General features: G+C 38.8%; 1 protein-coding gene across 2 annotated transcripts in view; it reads right to left on the reverse strand.

The window, feature by feature from the left end:
* Window positions 1-1219: 1219 nt before the first annotated feature.
* Window positions 1220-12789, reverse strand: part of GRXCR1 (glutaredoxin and cysteine rich domain containing 1) — a 311667-nt gene continuing 300097 nt past the window's right edge. For both annotated transcript variants that reach the window (XM_019829568.3, XM_003985413.4), the window contains 2 exons: window positions 12012-12077; window positions 1220-1520 (listed from right to left, as the gene is read on the reverse strand). In XM_019829568.3, coding sequence (XP_019685127.1) covers window positions 1341-1520; window positions 12012-12077 — 246 coding nt within the window. In that variant the 3' untranslated portion in view covers window positions 1220-1340. The remainder of the gene's footprint in view (window positions 1521-12011; window positions 12078-12789) is intronic.

Raw genomic sequence — 12789 nt, forward strand, 5'->3', positions numbered from 1 at the left:
CAGTTGCTCAACAAAGTCGTTTCTTTCCATTTCTAACTCACCTAAGTTGGTCCATCTGCTATAATTCCCATAGTACACTAGATCATTTGTGGTCTAAGACTCATCCTGTTTACAGTTATTTGTTTAATACTTCCTTCCTTCTTAGAGTATACACTGCATGAAACCAAAACCATACCCTATACTGTGCCTCACTGATTAGTAAGTACTCAGTAAAAATTTGTATCTTTTTACAATACTGAGGTGTAAAATGTTTTGATTACCTTTTCACAAATATTGAGAATGTGGTTTATTAAGGTCAATCATAAGAGAATCCGTCAGGATACAGACACATGTACTGGGGTGTCCAATATTTATAACATAATGTCTTTTTGTCCACTTTACCAACATTGCCTATGTGTTCAAACAGTCACAGCTTTTTGTTTTTATTATTTTAAAAAAATTTTTAATGTTTACTTATTTTTGAGAGAGAGTGTGCACGGAGGAGGAGCAGAGAGGGAGGGAGACACAGAATCCAAAGCAGGTTCTAGGCTCTGAGCTGTCAGCAAAGAGCCTAACATAGGGCTCAAACTCACGAACCACAAGATCGTGACCTGAGCCAAAGTCAGATGCTTAACCAATTGAGCCACCCAGGCACCCCTGACAACAGCACCTTTTTAAAGGGTTTTCAGTGACAGTAGCACAAAGTAAATGTTACAAAACTGAATCCAGATAAGTCTTCTGGCAACTTTGACATCATCACCAAGAAATCCACCTGATAACATTAGTGATTTGTCACTAATTTTTTAAAGCTGTAAAATAGTCTTAAAGATGATAACATTAGTGATTTGTCACTAACGTTATCATCTTTAAGACTATTTTACAGCTTTCAAAAATTCTAAGTATAAATATGAACACATTTTTTTCCACTGTCCAGAGCTCTTTTCTTCTCTGTAGCTGAGACACACAGAAATGAGTTATGCATCTAGGGAGTTGGAGTAACTCCTTCTAGACAAAAGGGTGACATTGCAATTGGCACTATTACATACAGTGAGTCTTTTCTTTAGAAACTCAAACACGTTTAACAAATCAGAGTTTGGATATCCTGAAAGGGTACTGGGTACTCCACTAATTTCAATGAGAAGCCGGGGTCTAGCAAAGGGCATGGCAAATCGTTGTTAAACAAACGTTTATTTCATGAGTCAATGAAAATGGCCACAGCAAAAATTGAAAACAAAGGCAATTATACTAAACAAAGTTTATTGATTAACTCATAAACATGACAGTTAAAAATAAAAACACGTATAAACCATATGATTGACTTTAGTTAATAAAACGAGGCTCTCCCTGGGTGAGATCTCCGGCTAACCAGCACAGCTCTTACAGCGTTGAAGGCCGTTCTCGTTGCAAGCAGTGCACTTCAAAGCTTTGAAAGAGTCTGTAAAGCAGTTTCGAAACACTGACATCTTGCTCCCATGGCACACGGAGCACGGAAGAAAGCCAAAGCCTCCACAGGAGGGACACTCCTGTGGATGCTGCACTCTCTGTAGAGGGCGGCAGGGGGACAAGAGAGGACAGAAAAGGCGTTAGCATGAACAACTCAACCAGCCTTCCTGTCTGCCTGCATTGTGGATGGTCGTAAAACAATGCTGGCTGTGGACTTGAAATCACCTACCATGTATGCAGAGACCCAGGGGGAAAGCTAGCTGAAGTTTTCTTTAATACCCCGTTGATGGCCATCAATAGCATAACCTTGTTTTGTGAAGACTGGTACATTTTAGGTTAAAGGGTCCAGATCTCAGGAGATCACATGAAAACACGTATTTACAAACCAAACAATTCAGGAAATGGTTATTTTCATTAGAGGGAAGTACTGTAACTTTCCCTTGAGTACCTCCTAACGGTTTAATACCTTTGTTTATAGAACAGTATCACTAATAGTGAGTCTGGAAAATCAAAACACTAAAAGCTGAGTGTGAAAGAGCCACTATCAACTGGAGATTTATCGTTACATTGCACATTTGAATAATGCTTTGTTTTTTTAAAAGCACTTTCAAATGCATTATTGTATAGAATCGTCCCTCATGCCATCCTTTACACATACAGACACCTTCAACTGTAAAGCAGATATTCGGGCATCTTTATCCTTATTTTATATTTAAGGAAATAGGCATAGAAATCTTAAGGTATTTATCCAAGTCCATAAAACGCCCCACAATGGCTATCTGCCTTTCTACCTCAAGTAAAGATAAAATACTCTCCTACTAAAATGAAAGTAACCGTGAATTGTATTGAGGATAATATTTTGAAAATTATTCACACACATTTCTATTTCCTTCTTTGGGCACATATCCTTTGCCAGAGTTCACTAGTGGTATCCATCAGCAGTGGGGAGATTAGGAGCCATTACAGAATGAAGACGAGGTGAAAAGTGAATTAATACCAAGCTTCTGACTTGCAAAATAGGAGTTTGCAGCAATATTTGAAAGCTTGGCTTTGTGAAGAGAATAATCGCTAAAATAAAACTGGGAAATGTGAATCAATACACACACACACACACACACACACAGGCAGAAACACACTCAAATGTGGTTTATATACACAGACATACGGCTGTTCGCTGGAGATTCACAACTGCACGTACTAAAGTCTCCAAAGCAGCCAAATGAAAAGGAACCTGATTAACTGGGTTTAACCCACCGTTTCCCCAGCACTTACAGCTATGATAACTCTTTTCCCAGGAAACAACCATAATTCTCTCACAATTAGTACTTTATGGAATGTGCTTCGGGAAATAAACATTAAGGACATGATTGCTTCAAAATTTATGTCCCCACTTTTCAGATATGCACTTTTTGTATATAGCAAAGTTCACCTGCAATTATAGTTTGACTTAGCTATTATGTCAAGATGGCAAAATCCACATAATACCTCATTTTTAGCGGCACAGAATTACTTGATGGAAAGTAGTGGTTGGCAAACCGGATGACACAAAGAGGGAACTTTATCAAGACTACAGGTTCAAAACTCTTCCAAAAAGTTAGATTGAGTGTGTGTAGCAATTAGTTACTTTGTAGGTGGGTTTTTGTCATTTCTTTGTGCAAGTATTGACCAAAACATGGTATAGTGAATTTACAATTTTACATAATATTAAAATGTCTTTAGAAAATAAATTGAATAAAACCAAACCCAGTGGTGGAAAAAGAGGGTAGTTTAAAAGCAAATTATAAGGGAAAAAATGTAATAAAAGCAAATTATAATATAATTAGTAAATAATGGTGTTCTTATCAAATTTAAAAACTATGATAAAATAGATAGATTCTTGACATTCACGAGAGCTGTGCCAGAAGTTTATATTAAAAATACATAATGACTTGTGGGTCACCTGGGTGGTTCAGTCAGTTAAGCATCCAACTCTTGATTTCAGTTCAGGTCATACCCTCATGGTTGTGAGATCAAGCCCCGTGTCAGGCTCTGTGCTGGGTATAAAGCCTGCTTAAGATTCTCTCTCCTTCTCTCTCCTTCTCTCTCTTCCCCTCCCTCCCATTTATGTACACAGGTGCTCTTACTCTTTCTCAAAAAAATTATATATATATATATATATATATGTATATATATATATATATATACACACACACACACACACACACGCACACACACATACAATGACCTACTGATCAGAACAGATATTGGGCTGGCCTAGGTCCTGGAGAAAGGACCTTTAGGGCCCCTGACTCTGGGACTTCACCCATTAGTGCTAGATTATAACTAGATCTGGGTTTCAAGTAGAATAGTATCATCAAATTTTGCAATTAAAAATACAAGATGCCTGGTTAATTTGAATTTCAGAGAAACTACAAATAAATTTTCGTATAGGTATGTCCCCAACATTGCATGAGACATACAAAAACTAAAAATTATTTCTCATTTATCTGAGAATTAGATGTAAGTGGGCAGTCCATATTTAGTATGGCATCCCTCATAGAGAAGTTGCTGACAGGGAAGGTATGAAATGCTCAGTTGTCTTGGGAAAGCAGCTGATGTCTTGGAGCACAGGGTTGGAAAGATTCTGAAGGCATTTCCATTCTCAGTAAAAATTAGCTGCTTCAGCCATAAACTGAGGAGAGGAAAAGAATGGCATACATATTATATAGCGTCTATACCCAACTCTCACCCATGCCTGATTTCACAAATGAAGAAACAAAAACTCTTAGTGACTATAAGAAATGTTTAGGTCACAGGGGAATTAGAAAATTGGAACTTGAAGAACTTTCAAGAGCAAATCCCTTTGGGTGAGTACCTAGCAGTGCAATTGCGGGATCATAGGGTAGTTCTATTTTTAAGTTTTTGAGGAACCTCCATACTGTTTTCCAAAGTGGCTGCACCAGTTTGCATTCCCACCTACTAGATATTTACCCAAAGAAAAGAAAAATACTAATTCAAAGGGATACAGGCACCCCAGTGTTTATAGCAGCATTATCTACAATAACCAAACTATAGAAACAGCCCAAGTGTCCCTCAACTGATGAATGGATAAAGATGTAAATATACATACAGTGGACTATTACTCAGCCATCAAAAAGAATGAAATCTTGTCATTTGCAATGACATGGATGGAGCTAGAGGGTATTAGGCTAAGCAAACTAAGTCAGAGAAAGAAAAATGCCACATGATTTCACTCATATGTGGAATTTAAGAAATAAAACAATTGAGCAAAGGGAAAAAAAAGAAGAGGGAGGCAAACCAAGAAACAGACTCTTAATAGTAGAGAACAAACTGATGGTTACTAGAGGGGAGGTGGGTGGGGGAAGGCTTAAACAGGTGATGGGGATTAAGGAGAGCACTCCTTGTGAGGAGCACCGGCTGTTGTTATGGAAGTGTTGAATCACTATATTGTACACATGAAACTTATACTACACTGTATGCTAACTGGAATTCAAATAAAAACTTTTAACAAAAGAGCAAATCTCATGGTCTTTCCTCTTTAGTAGTAGTTTTTCACCTTTATTTACATCCATAATAGTCTCAAATAACATATTACATGGGATCCTCAAACATAAAAGAGTTGAATGATAAATGCTGTGACCGAGGCAGAAGCAGGGGTGGCTCTGAGCGGGTCTTGAGCTCTCACTGCTCCATTAGCCTCCAGGTATCTCATTCCCGATACACCATCCAGTACAATCTACTCCATTGGTTCTTCTAATAAAAATAAATAATTCAGTCATCCCTAGCTATCTCCTTCAGAGAGCACTTTTGTTATAATGTTATAGTTTTGTTAGTCTGCGGTTCCAATTTAAAAAGTTCCAACGAGAAAAAACTGGCTTGTATTAAATGTAGCAGATGCAGGTAAGTAGATGGTTGTGCCCCCAGTACAGGTGTTAAAGGGGCTAGAAAATTGCCCCAAACATGGACAACGTTCTAGGAAGGAGGAAGGAGGAACTGAGGTTAACAACAGTCATTATTAAAAGCAACAAAACAGACTTCCACTTTCAATGAAGAAGTCCACTGCAGAAACACTGAATTTCAAGCAACTAGCTCTTTAGTGCCCAGTTGCCCAGCAAAGTGAGAAACCATGCAGCCCTGGGTGAGAACAGCACACAGAGCACAGAGTTCACAGAATGGCCCTCCTTTGAATAGTGGTTTGGGTGGAAGCACGTCCCTTTGGGGTGGAATTCAAGAAAAAAAAAGGAGTGAGAAATCATCCTCTCTTTTTACCTCTTTCTGTTCTCATACACTTGGCGAGAGACTTTAAAAAAAGACTCAGAGGGTGAGACACTTTCATTTATTCATTCATTCCACAAATATTGAGTGTCTACTTCCCAGGCACTGTGGAAGGCACTGGGGATAAAGCAGTGAGGCCAGACACATCCCTGTTCACTTCATAGTAGCCCTCAGCCCTACCCTTAGCTTTGAATGGGTCCACGCCATACTGTGGTCATCAGAATTAAAACACACAAGAACTCCAGAGTCTCTCACAAAGGATCCACAGGATGAGGACGAAAGGGTAGAGCTCATGAATGATTGTCAAATGGATTTCCTTTGTAGCACAAACTCAAATTCAGAAATATAAAGAGATTTTCCTATTATCTAAAATAGAAGGAGGATGCTAATATCAAGGGCTTTCACTATCTTCCTGGAGATTAGGAAATGGATGCACTTATTATTTTTAACCTCAGATTTACCTATTCCTGTTCTAGTAGAACCTGAAAGTCTCTTAAGTATTCCATTAAAGAGGAAGTAATTTACCTGATTTTCTGTAACCATAAATCTCGTCATCCAGATTGTCTATGAAGCAAATCTATCCATATAACAAATTGTCAAAGAGGGCACACTTTGCATATAATCATCTCTGGATGATTTACCTCTGTCTATGTATTTTGTTTTAAACTACATTCAACAATTTAATTCAGAAAATGCTTGTTAAGTGCCTGCTAAACACCTCTGTCTGATCAAGCTGCTAATAAACACAATCCTTCCTGATGATCAGAGTTTCCAGCACCCGTAATTTGCAGCCTTGAGAAAGAAGCCCCTGAACTAACTGTCGACACAGAGGAAAGTTGTGGCTTATAATCTTAAATTCATTAGCCTAAATATAGGAGTCTGATTTTTGAACCCAGTGTGCTGGACTGCCATAAATCTACTTAAAAAGATGTTCAGATTTCAGAGAGAGGCAGACAGAGTACATGGCCTGATTTCCCAGGTGAGTCAGTGGTCTCTGATGCGTCTATGAATATGCCGTGGCCACCCCCCCCCCCACACTGGGAGGGTCACCATCCAGAACTGTGCTTCTCTAGGGAGGGTTAAGACAGTGTCTGATAGCACCAACGTCCTGCAAAAATAGCCTGTGCCATTCTAGCATCCTCCGTGTGTAGCTGAAACTCTTGTGTTCTTCGCGAACAATGAATAAGTAATCACCAGCCCTCAGGGGAGAGAGTCAGATTTTACAAGAAAAAAAGGACACGAAATGGGCATATGTTGGCAATCTCATTAGAAATGACAAGGATGTTTGTTCATAACTTTAAAAAAAAATAGCAAGGCAAGAGCTTACTTGGAGCTTCTCTACCATCTGCAATCTTTAATTCAGTATCTGCCATAACCAGGTGTTTGCTAATACATCTCAAGGCTCCCCGGGCTTCCTCTGTGTGAACACCAGCAGGATCAGCTATCCATCATGGTTATTGTTTTAGGGGAATCGTAGACACTTCTTTGCTTCTAATCTCCAGCTTGTTTATTAATATAAATAAATAAATAAATAAATAAATAAATAAATATTACTAAAACGGTGTTTTCATTTCATCCTTTCACTCAAGCATTATCCTACATAAAATAATTATTTCTCTCTTCCTTTTCATCAGCTCACTGCTTTGCCTTTTCAAAAAAGGAACCTTGGATGAAAGAGGATTCATTCATCTTTTCACTTAACAAATACTTATTGTCTGTTATTTGCCAATCCCTGTTCTAGGCACTAAAGGTACAGAATAGAACAAAAGAGACAAGGATCTTGTGTCCACATGGAGCTCACACTATATTCGCTCACACTATATATTAGGAGCTCACACTATATATATTAGGAGCTCACACTATATACCCTGCAAATTCTGTCTCAGGAACAGAATCCTCCCAGGTGCACCTAGCTCCACTGAACCCAAGTATCCACACTAGCTATTGTTATATTTCACTTGCTTCTGCTGGCTTTAGCCATATCCTCATGTTTAAATCCACTGACAATTTTCATCAATGAATCAGGCCCACTTGACTTCCCAGAGCAATGTTCACTTGGGCTGGATGTATGCTAAGATGCTTCGACTTGGAAATTTGAAATTATTTGTTGACTCCATTTCTGATGGCCCAACCATAACTGCTACCTCTCTTTCTTCACCATCATTTGGAATAACTGTTAAAAACTGGGACCTGAATTATGAGGACCAGGATAGTCATCATCTACCATGTAGTACGAACTAACAGCAAACTAGAACTTGGCAAGATCTGTCTGGTTTCTCTCTAAAGTTATCACCAATTTACCCATCTTTCAGGATGGCCTCCCTCTAGTTTCGGAGTCCAGTGTTAAAGCCTAGTCTGTTCCCTGGACCTCATCCTCTGTCTACCTCACAGCGAACTTCTCACTTGAGCTTTGGGTCCTACCACATATGGTCAGATTTCCCAGACAACTACATGCCACTTAATTTGAGAGTCATGGAAGCATAGATTCATGCTTACGACCATGGGTTTTTAAGTCAGGGTGATTATAATCATGAATCAAACACTGTCTGTAAGGTCTTCAGAAAGTGATTTAATCTCTGTGCCTCCATTTCCTGGTTAGTAAAAAGGGGATAATAATAGAAACTGACCTGCAGAGTTGTTGTGACGTTTCAATGACTTAATACATACAAAACATCAAGAATGTTACTTGCTACATAGTAAAGACTCCAATGTTTCCAACCTCATGAATATTTAACTCCTACTCCACTGCCAAAAGTCAACTTGAAGAATGGGATGGGTTTAGACTGGAATTTTGCACCCCTTATCCACTTTTCCTGGCTCTTCCAACTGCCTCTCTTGAGGGTCAATATCTTTACCTAGGCTAGTGTGCCTTAAGCCCTAGCTCCTCTCACAGGAAAATTAGGGCTTTCTTTGGATGGCTACAATTTCTCTACCAGTTTTGTTACATGGGAAAAGCAGCCCAACAGAGTTATAACACCTTACAGCTCCTACAACAGCAGAAGTCAGTACCATACAATTCTTTTCAACATCATGAATAGTCTTAAATGTCTGCACCTTATTTATGCCATCTGTAGAATGGAGACAGATTTGATGAAGAGAAAAAAATCTTCTTTCCAAAATTCTTTGAGCTGAGAGACAGAGGTTATGTTATATAGCATGATGGTGTTTACCAAGTTGCAGAATTAAGGGATTGTAGACTCAAAGAATAAAAGTCCATGAAGAGCTAAGCCGATCATCAATCTTTAAAAAGAGTAATGAGAAAGATTTACCCTATATGAGTCTAAAAGATGCTGTTAAGCCACAGAAATAAAAACAGGATGATATTGCTACAATAAGACTGGCAAAGGAACTCAGTAGAGAGTCAAACCAAGACCCAAGTACACATGGGGATTTATTATGATATAAAATTGGCACAACAGAGCAATAAAAAAAAAGTAGATTATTTAGTAGCTGGTTTGGGGAAGCTGTCTCATCATAAATAAGAAAATGCAAGTGCATTCTGTATGAAGTAAAGACCTAGGTATGAAAAATTATAAAGTTAATAGAAGGGAATGCAGGATAATATCTATGTAACGTTAAGATAAAAGACTACTTCGTTATGAGGAAACATGATCAATTTGATTATATCAGAGGGTTTCTGTTGGGTGACAGACATCATGAAAGAAACTGAAAAAAGAAAAGGAAACATTGACAATGACTAAAACAAAGAAAAAATATATTTAGAATGTAGAAGATTCTTCCAAAACTCAACCAAGAAAAAAAAAAGACAATTCCAAGACTTTTACAGGGAAGGTATAAGAATACACAGTTTACACAAGAAATTTAAAATGTTTTTAATGTTTATTTATATTTGAGAAAGAGAGAGAGAGTGCAAGGTGGGGGAGGGGCAGAGAGAGGGAGATAGAATCTGAAGCAGGCTCCAGGCTCTGAGCTGTCAATATGGACCCCAACATGGGGCTAGAACTCATGAATTGGGAGATCATGACCTGAGCTGAAGTCAGACACTTAACTGACTGAACCACCCAGGTGTCCCAAGAAATTTAAAATTTAACAAGCATACAATGGAACACTCAAACTCAGTGGTAATCAGAAAAATGTAAATTAAAACAATAAGGCAATATATCTTCATACCTACTACCCTAGCAAAAACTAGAAAACAGTAAATTAGAGAACAATGTAAAATATTGTCAAGAATTGTGGGGGAGAAGAACGTGGGAACACCTAAAAACGTCTTTCCCTACAACAGGGAGTATTTGAAAGGTGCAACCAGTCCAGAGAGCCATCTACTTGGAAAATTAAGTGTATGCTTAAGCAATTTCTACTCCCAGAGAAATCCATAAAGAACGTGTTCAAGGTTGTTCCTGGAAGCAGTGTTTGAGGAGGGTACTGAATGACATCTGGGTATCCATCAATGGAAAAGCAGGTAGATAAAAAATAGTGGGTAGGCACCACAGAGCTGCACTGTCCAAAACAGGAGCCACTAGCCACATTTGGCTATTTAAATTTAATTTTAAATCAAATAAAATTAAATAAAATTAAAATTTCAGTTTCTCAGTCACACTAGCCATATTACTTGCTATAACAGCGACTATAAAGTGCTCGATAGCCACATACAGCCCATGGTTACCACTTTGGACAATACAGATATGTTTCCATCATGGAGTAGTTAGAAGAAATGTATTAAATGTTCACATAGCAATATACATGGTCCTTAAAAACAGTGCCTAGTAAAGACAATTTGCAACAAAATAAAAAATATTTTATTTGTGTAAAATATTACACAACAAAAATGCAATGCTATATTACATAACAGCATGACATAAATTTAAAATGTACGCAGAAAACAATAATGCACATTAACCACGTTAAATCATTTAAATAAAAGATATGCATTAACCTAAACTCATGGTTTCAGGGGGTTGGAGTCGAGTATAGGGACAAAAAGAAAGAAATAAGTCCATCCACACAGATTTTCAAACTGAGAGGAGTTGCTGACTATATAGTCCATGCCCTCACTGTGTTTGTCCTTCTGGAAGAAATCACAATAGGGGGGCGCCTGGGTGGCTCAGTCGGTTGAGCGTCCGACTTCGGCTCAGGTCATGATCTCACGGTTCGTGAGTTCGAGCCCCGCGTCGGGCTCTGTGCTGACAGCTCGGAGCCTGGAGCCTGCTTCAGATTCTGTGTCTCCCTCTCTCTTCCCCGCTCATGCTCTATCTCTCAAAAATGAATAAACGTTAAAAAAAAAAATTAAAAAAAAAAAAGAAATCACAATAGGAATGAAACATGATTCCTAAAACCAAGGAGCCCTTGGTTCATTTGGGACACCCATCAAATACCCAAGGAAAGGTGATACACAAGTCAAAGGATTGTGGTAAGCACCCAACAGAAAGAGGGTTATAAAAATTCCAAGGTGCGAGAGACCAGGAATGATCTGGGGAAGAAAGGATACTGTAAGATGGGCCTTGAAGATGGTGTAAGTAAATGAGGACCTGGAATAAGAGCATTCTAGGCAGACAAAACAGCTTGCACAAAGGAATGGTAGGAAGAAGCCACAGAGAGTTGTCTCTTGCAACTAAAGAACAAAAAGTGGTAGAGAATCAGAGGTGAGGTCAGTGGAGGAGACTAGACCAAGAAGAGCTGGCAGGGCTTATAGATACTGGGTGCCCATATTGCCTAATTCACCTGGGAATGTCCTGGTTCATGTGTGCTGTCCCAGAGAAATCATTAACACACCCTCTTTACTCTCAAAGTGTCCCAGTTTGGGCCAGAAAAGATATGACTTTCCTACCTATGGAGAGAAACAGGCTGGTAATATAGTTTAGCAGAGGACTTTCTGGTTCCATATTGATTTGATACATTACATATTTGAACATGCATTTCTCTGATGCTACGATTGTAAGTATTGGAACAAAATTAAAGTGTGCACTTTAGGAGAAATAATTTTTCTGAAATCTTTAGAAATGATAAGCTGGTCCGTGGGAAAGATAATTTAAATGAAAAATTGTAAACGTGCTTCAAGACAATTGCCTGATTCTGAAACACCTCATCAACAGCTCTATTACAGAGAATTAGGCTCTAATAAAGCTGACTGGGATTCTCACCTAATACTATGAGGTAGGGAGAAGCTAACACTAAAGTCACTCTAGCTGGAGCAAACCTAATGGCAGGTGATACCAAATGAAAACTGCCACACGTATCCCATTACATATTTGTAAGAACATGGGGAGAAAAATTCAATTAGGAAAACTCAATTACAATCAGAATGTGTTTTAACATTTTGATTACTAAAAATAAGTTGCTAAAAGCACAATTACCTCAATTTTGGTTAAGAGGTCTTGCAGTTCTCCTGATTCATTCATTGACAAAATTTTCTCAGCACCCTATTAACAAGAAAGGGTGGGGTGGGGGAAGAAAATCCATTTTGTTAGTATTGGAGAAAACAAAGTTCTAGCCAGGAGAGCTTAACCCACAAGATATTGAACACCATTCTTCCCGCGTAAGTAAACTTACAACCAGGAGGCCAAAGAAGGGAGGAAATTTCTTTTTTCCTCCATATATTCTCCCATTTAGTAAGGCTTAGTGGGAGCAAGAGGACGACTGCCAGCAGAAGGTGAGAGCTGGGAATCCCACAAGTGTCAGATTATGTCCAGATATGGAAGGTTCCAGCACACCCTTCAGAGTTGTTCAGAGAGCCTGAAGGCAGCTCTGCCATCTGGGAAAGGAAACCATGGAGCAAACTCCCAGCCTGGGCTGTCTCCACCCTATTCCCAGTGGTGTTGACATGACCCTTCCTTCACGTGTAGAGATAGCGGCAGCTAATAATACTAATAAAATTAATAACCACTGACACTAATTAAGCACACATTATGAGCTGGGCACCCAACATCATCTAATTGGAAGTGGTAGGCTCTATTAATAGCACAAAGTGAGCCTCAGTGAGATTAAATAACAATGCCAAGGCCACCCCGAAAGGAAGCAGAATGGGAATCTGAACACCAGCAGGGAACTCACTCCAGAGCCATTGTTTTTAACTTCTAAAACTTTACTATGAAAATGAGAATGGGGGCAATGTATGCACTTTCCAAACAAATC

Source organism: Felis catus, chromosome B1 (assembly GCF_018350175.1).
Source record: "Felis catus isolate Fca126 chromosome B1, F.catus_Fca126_mat1.0, whole genome shotgun sequence".
In the NCBI taxonomy this organism is placed as follows: Eukaryota; Metazoa; Chordata; class Mammalia; order Carnivora; family Felidae; genus Felis; species Felis catus.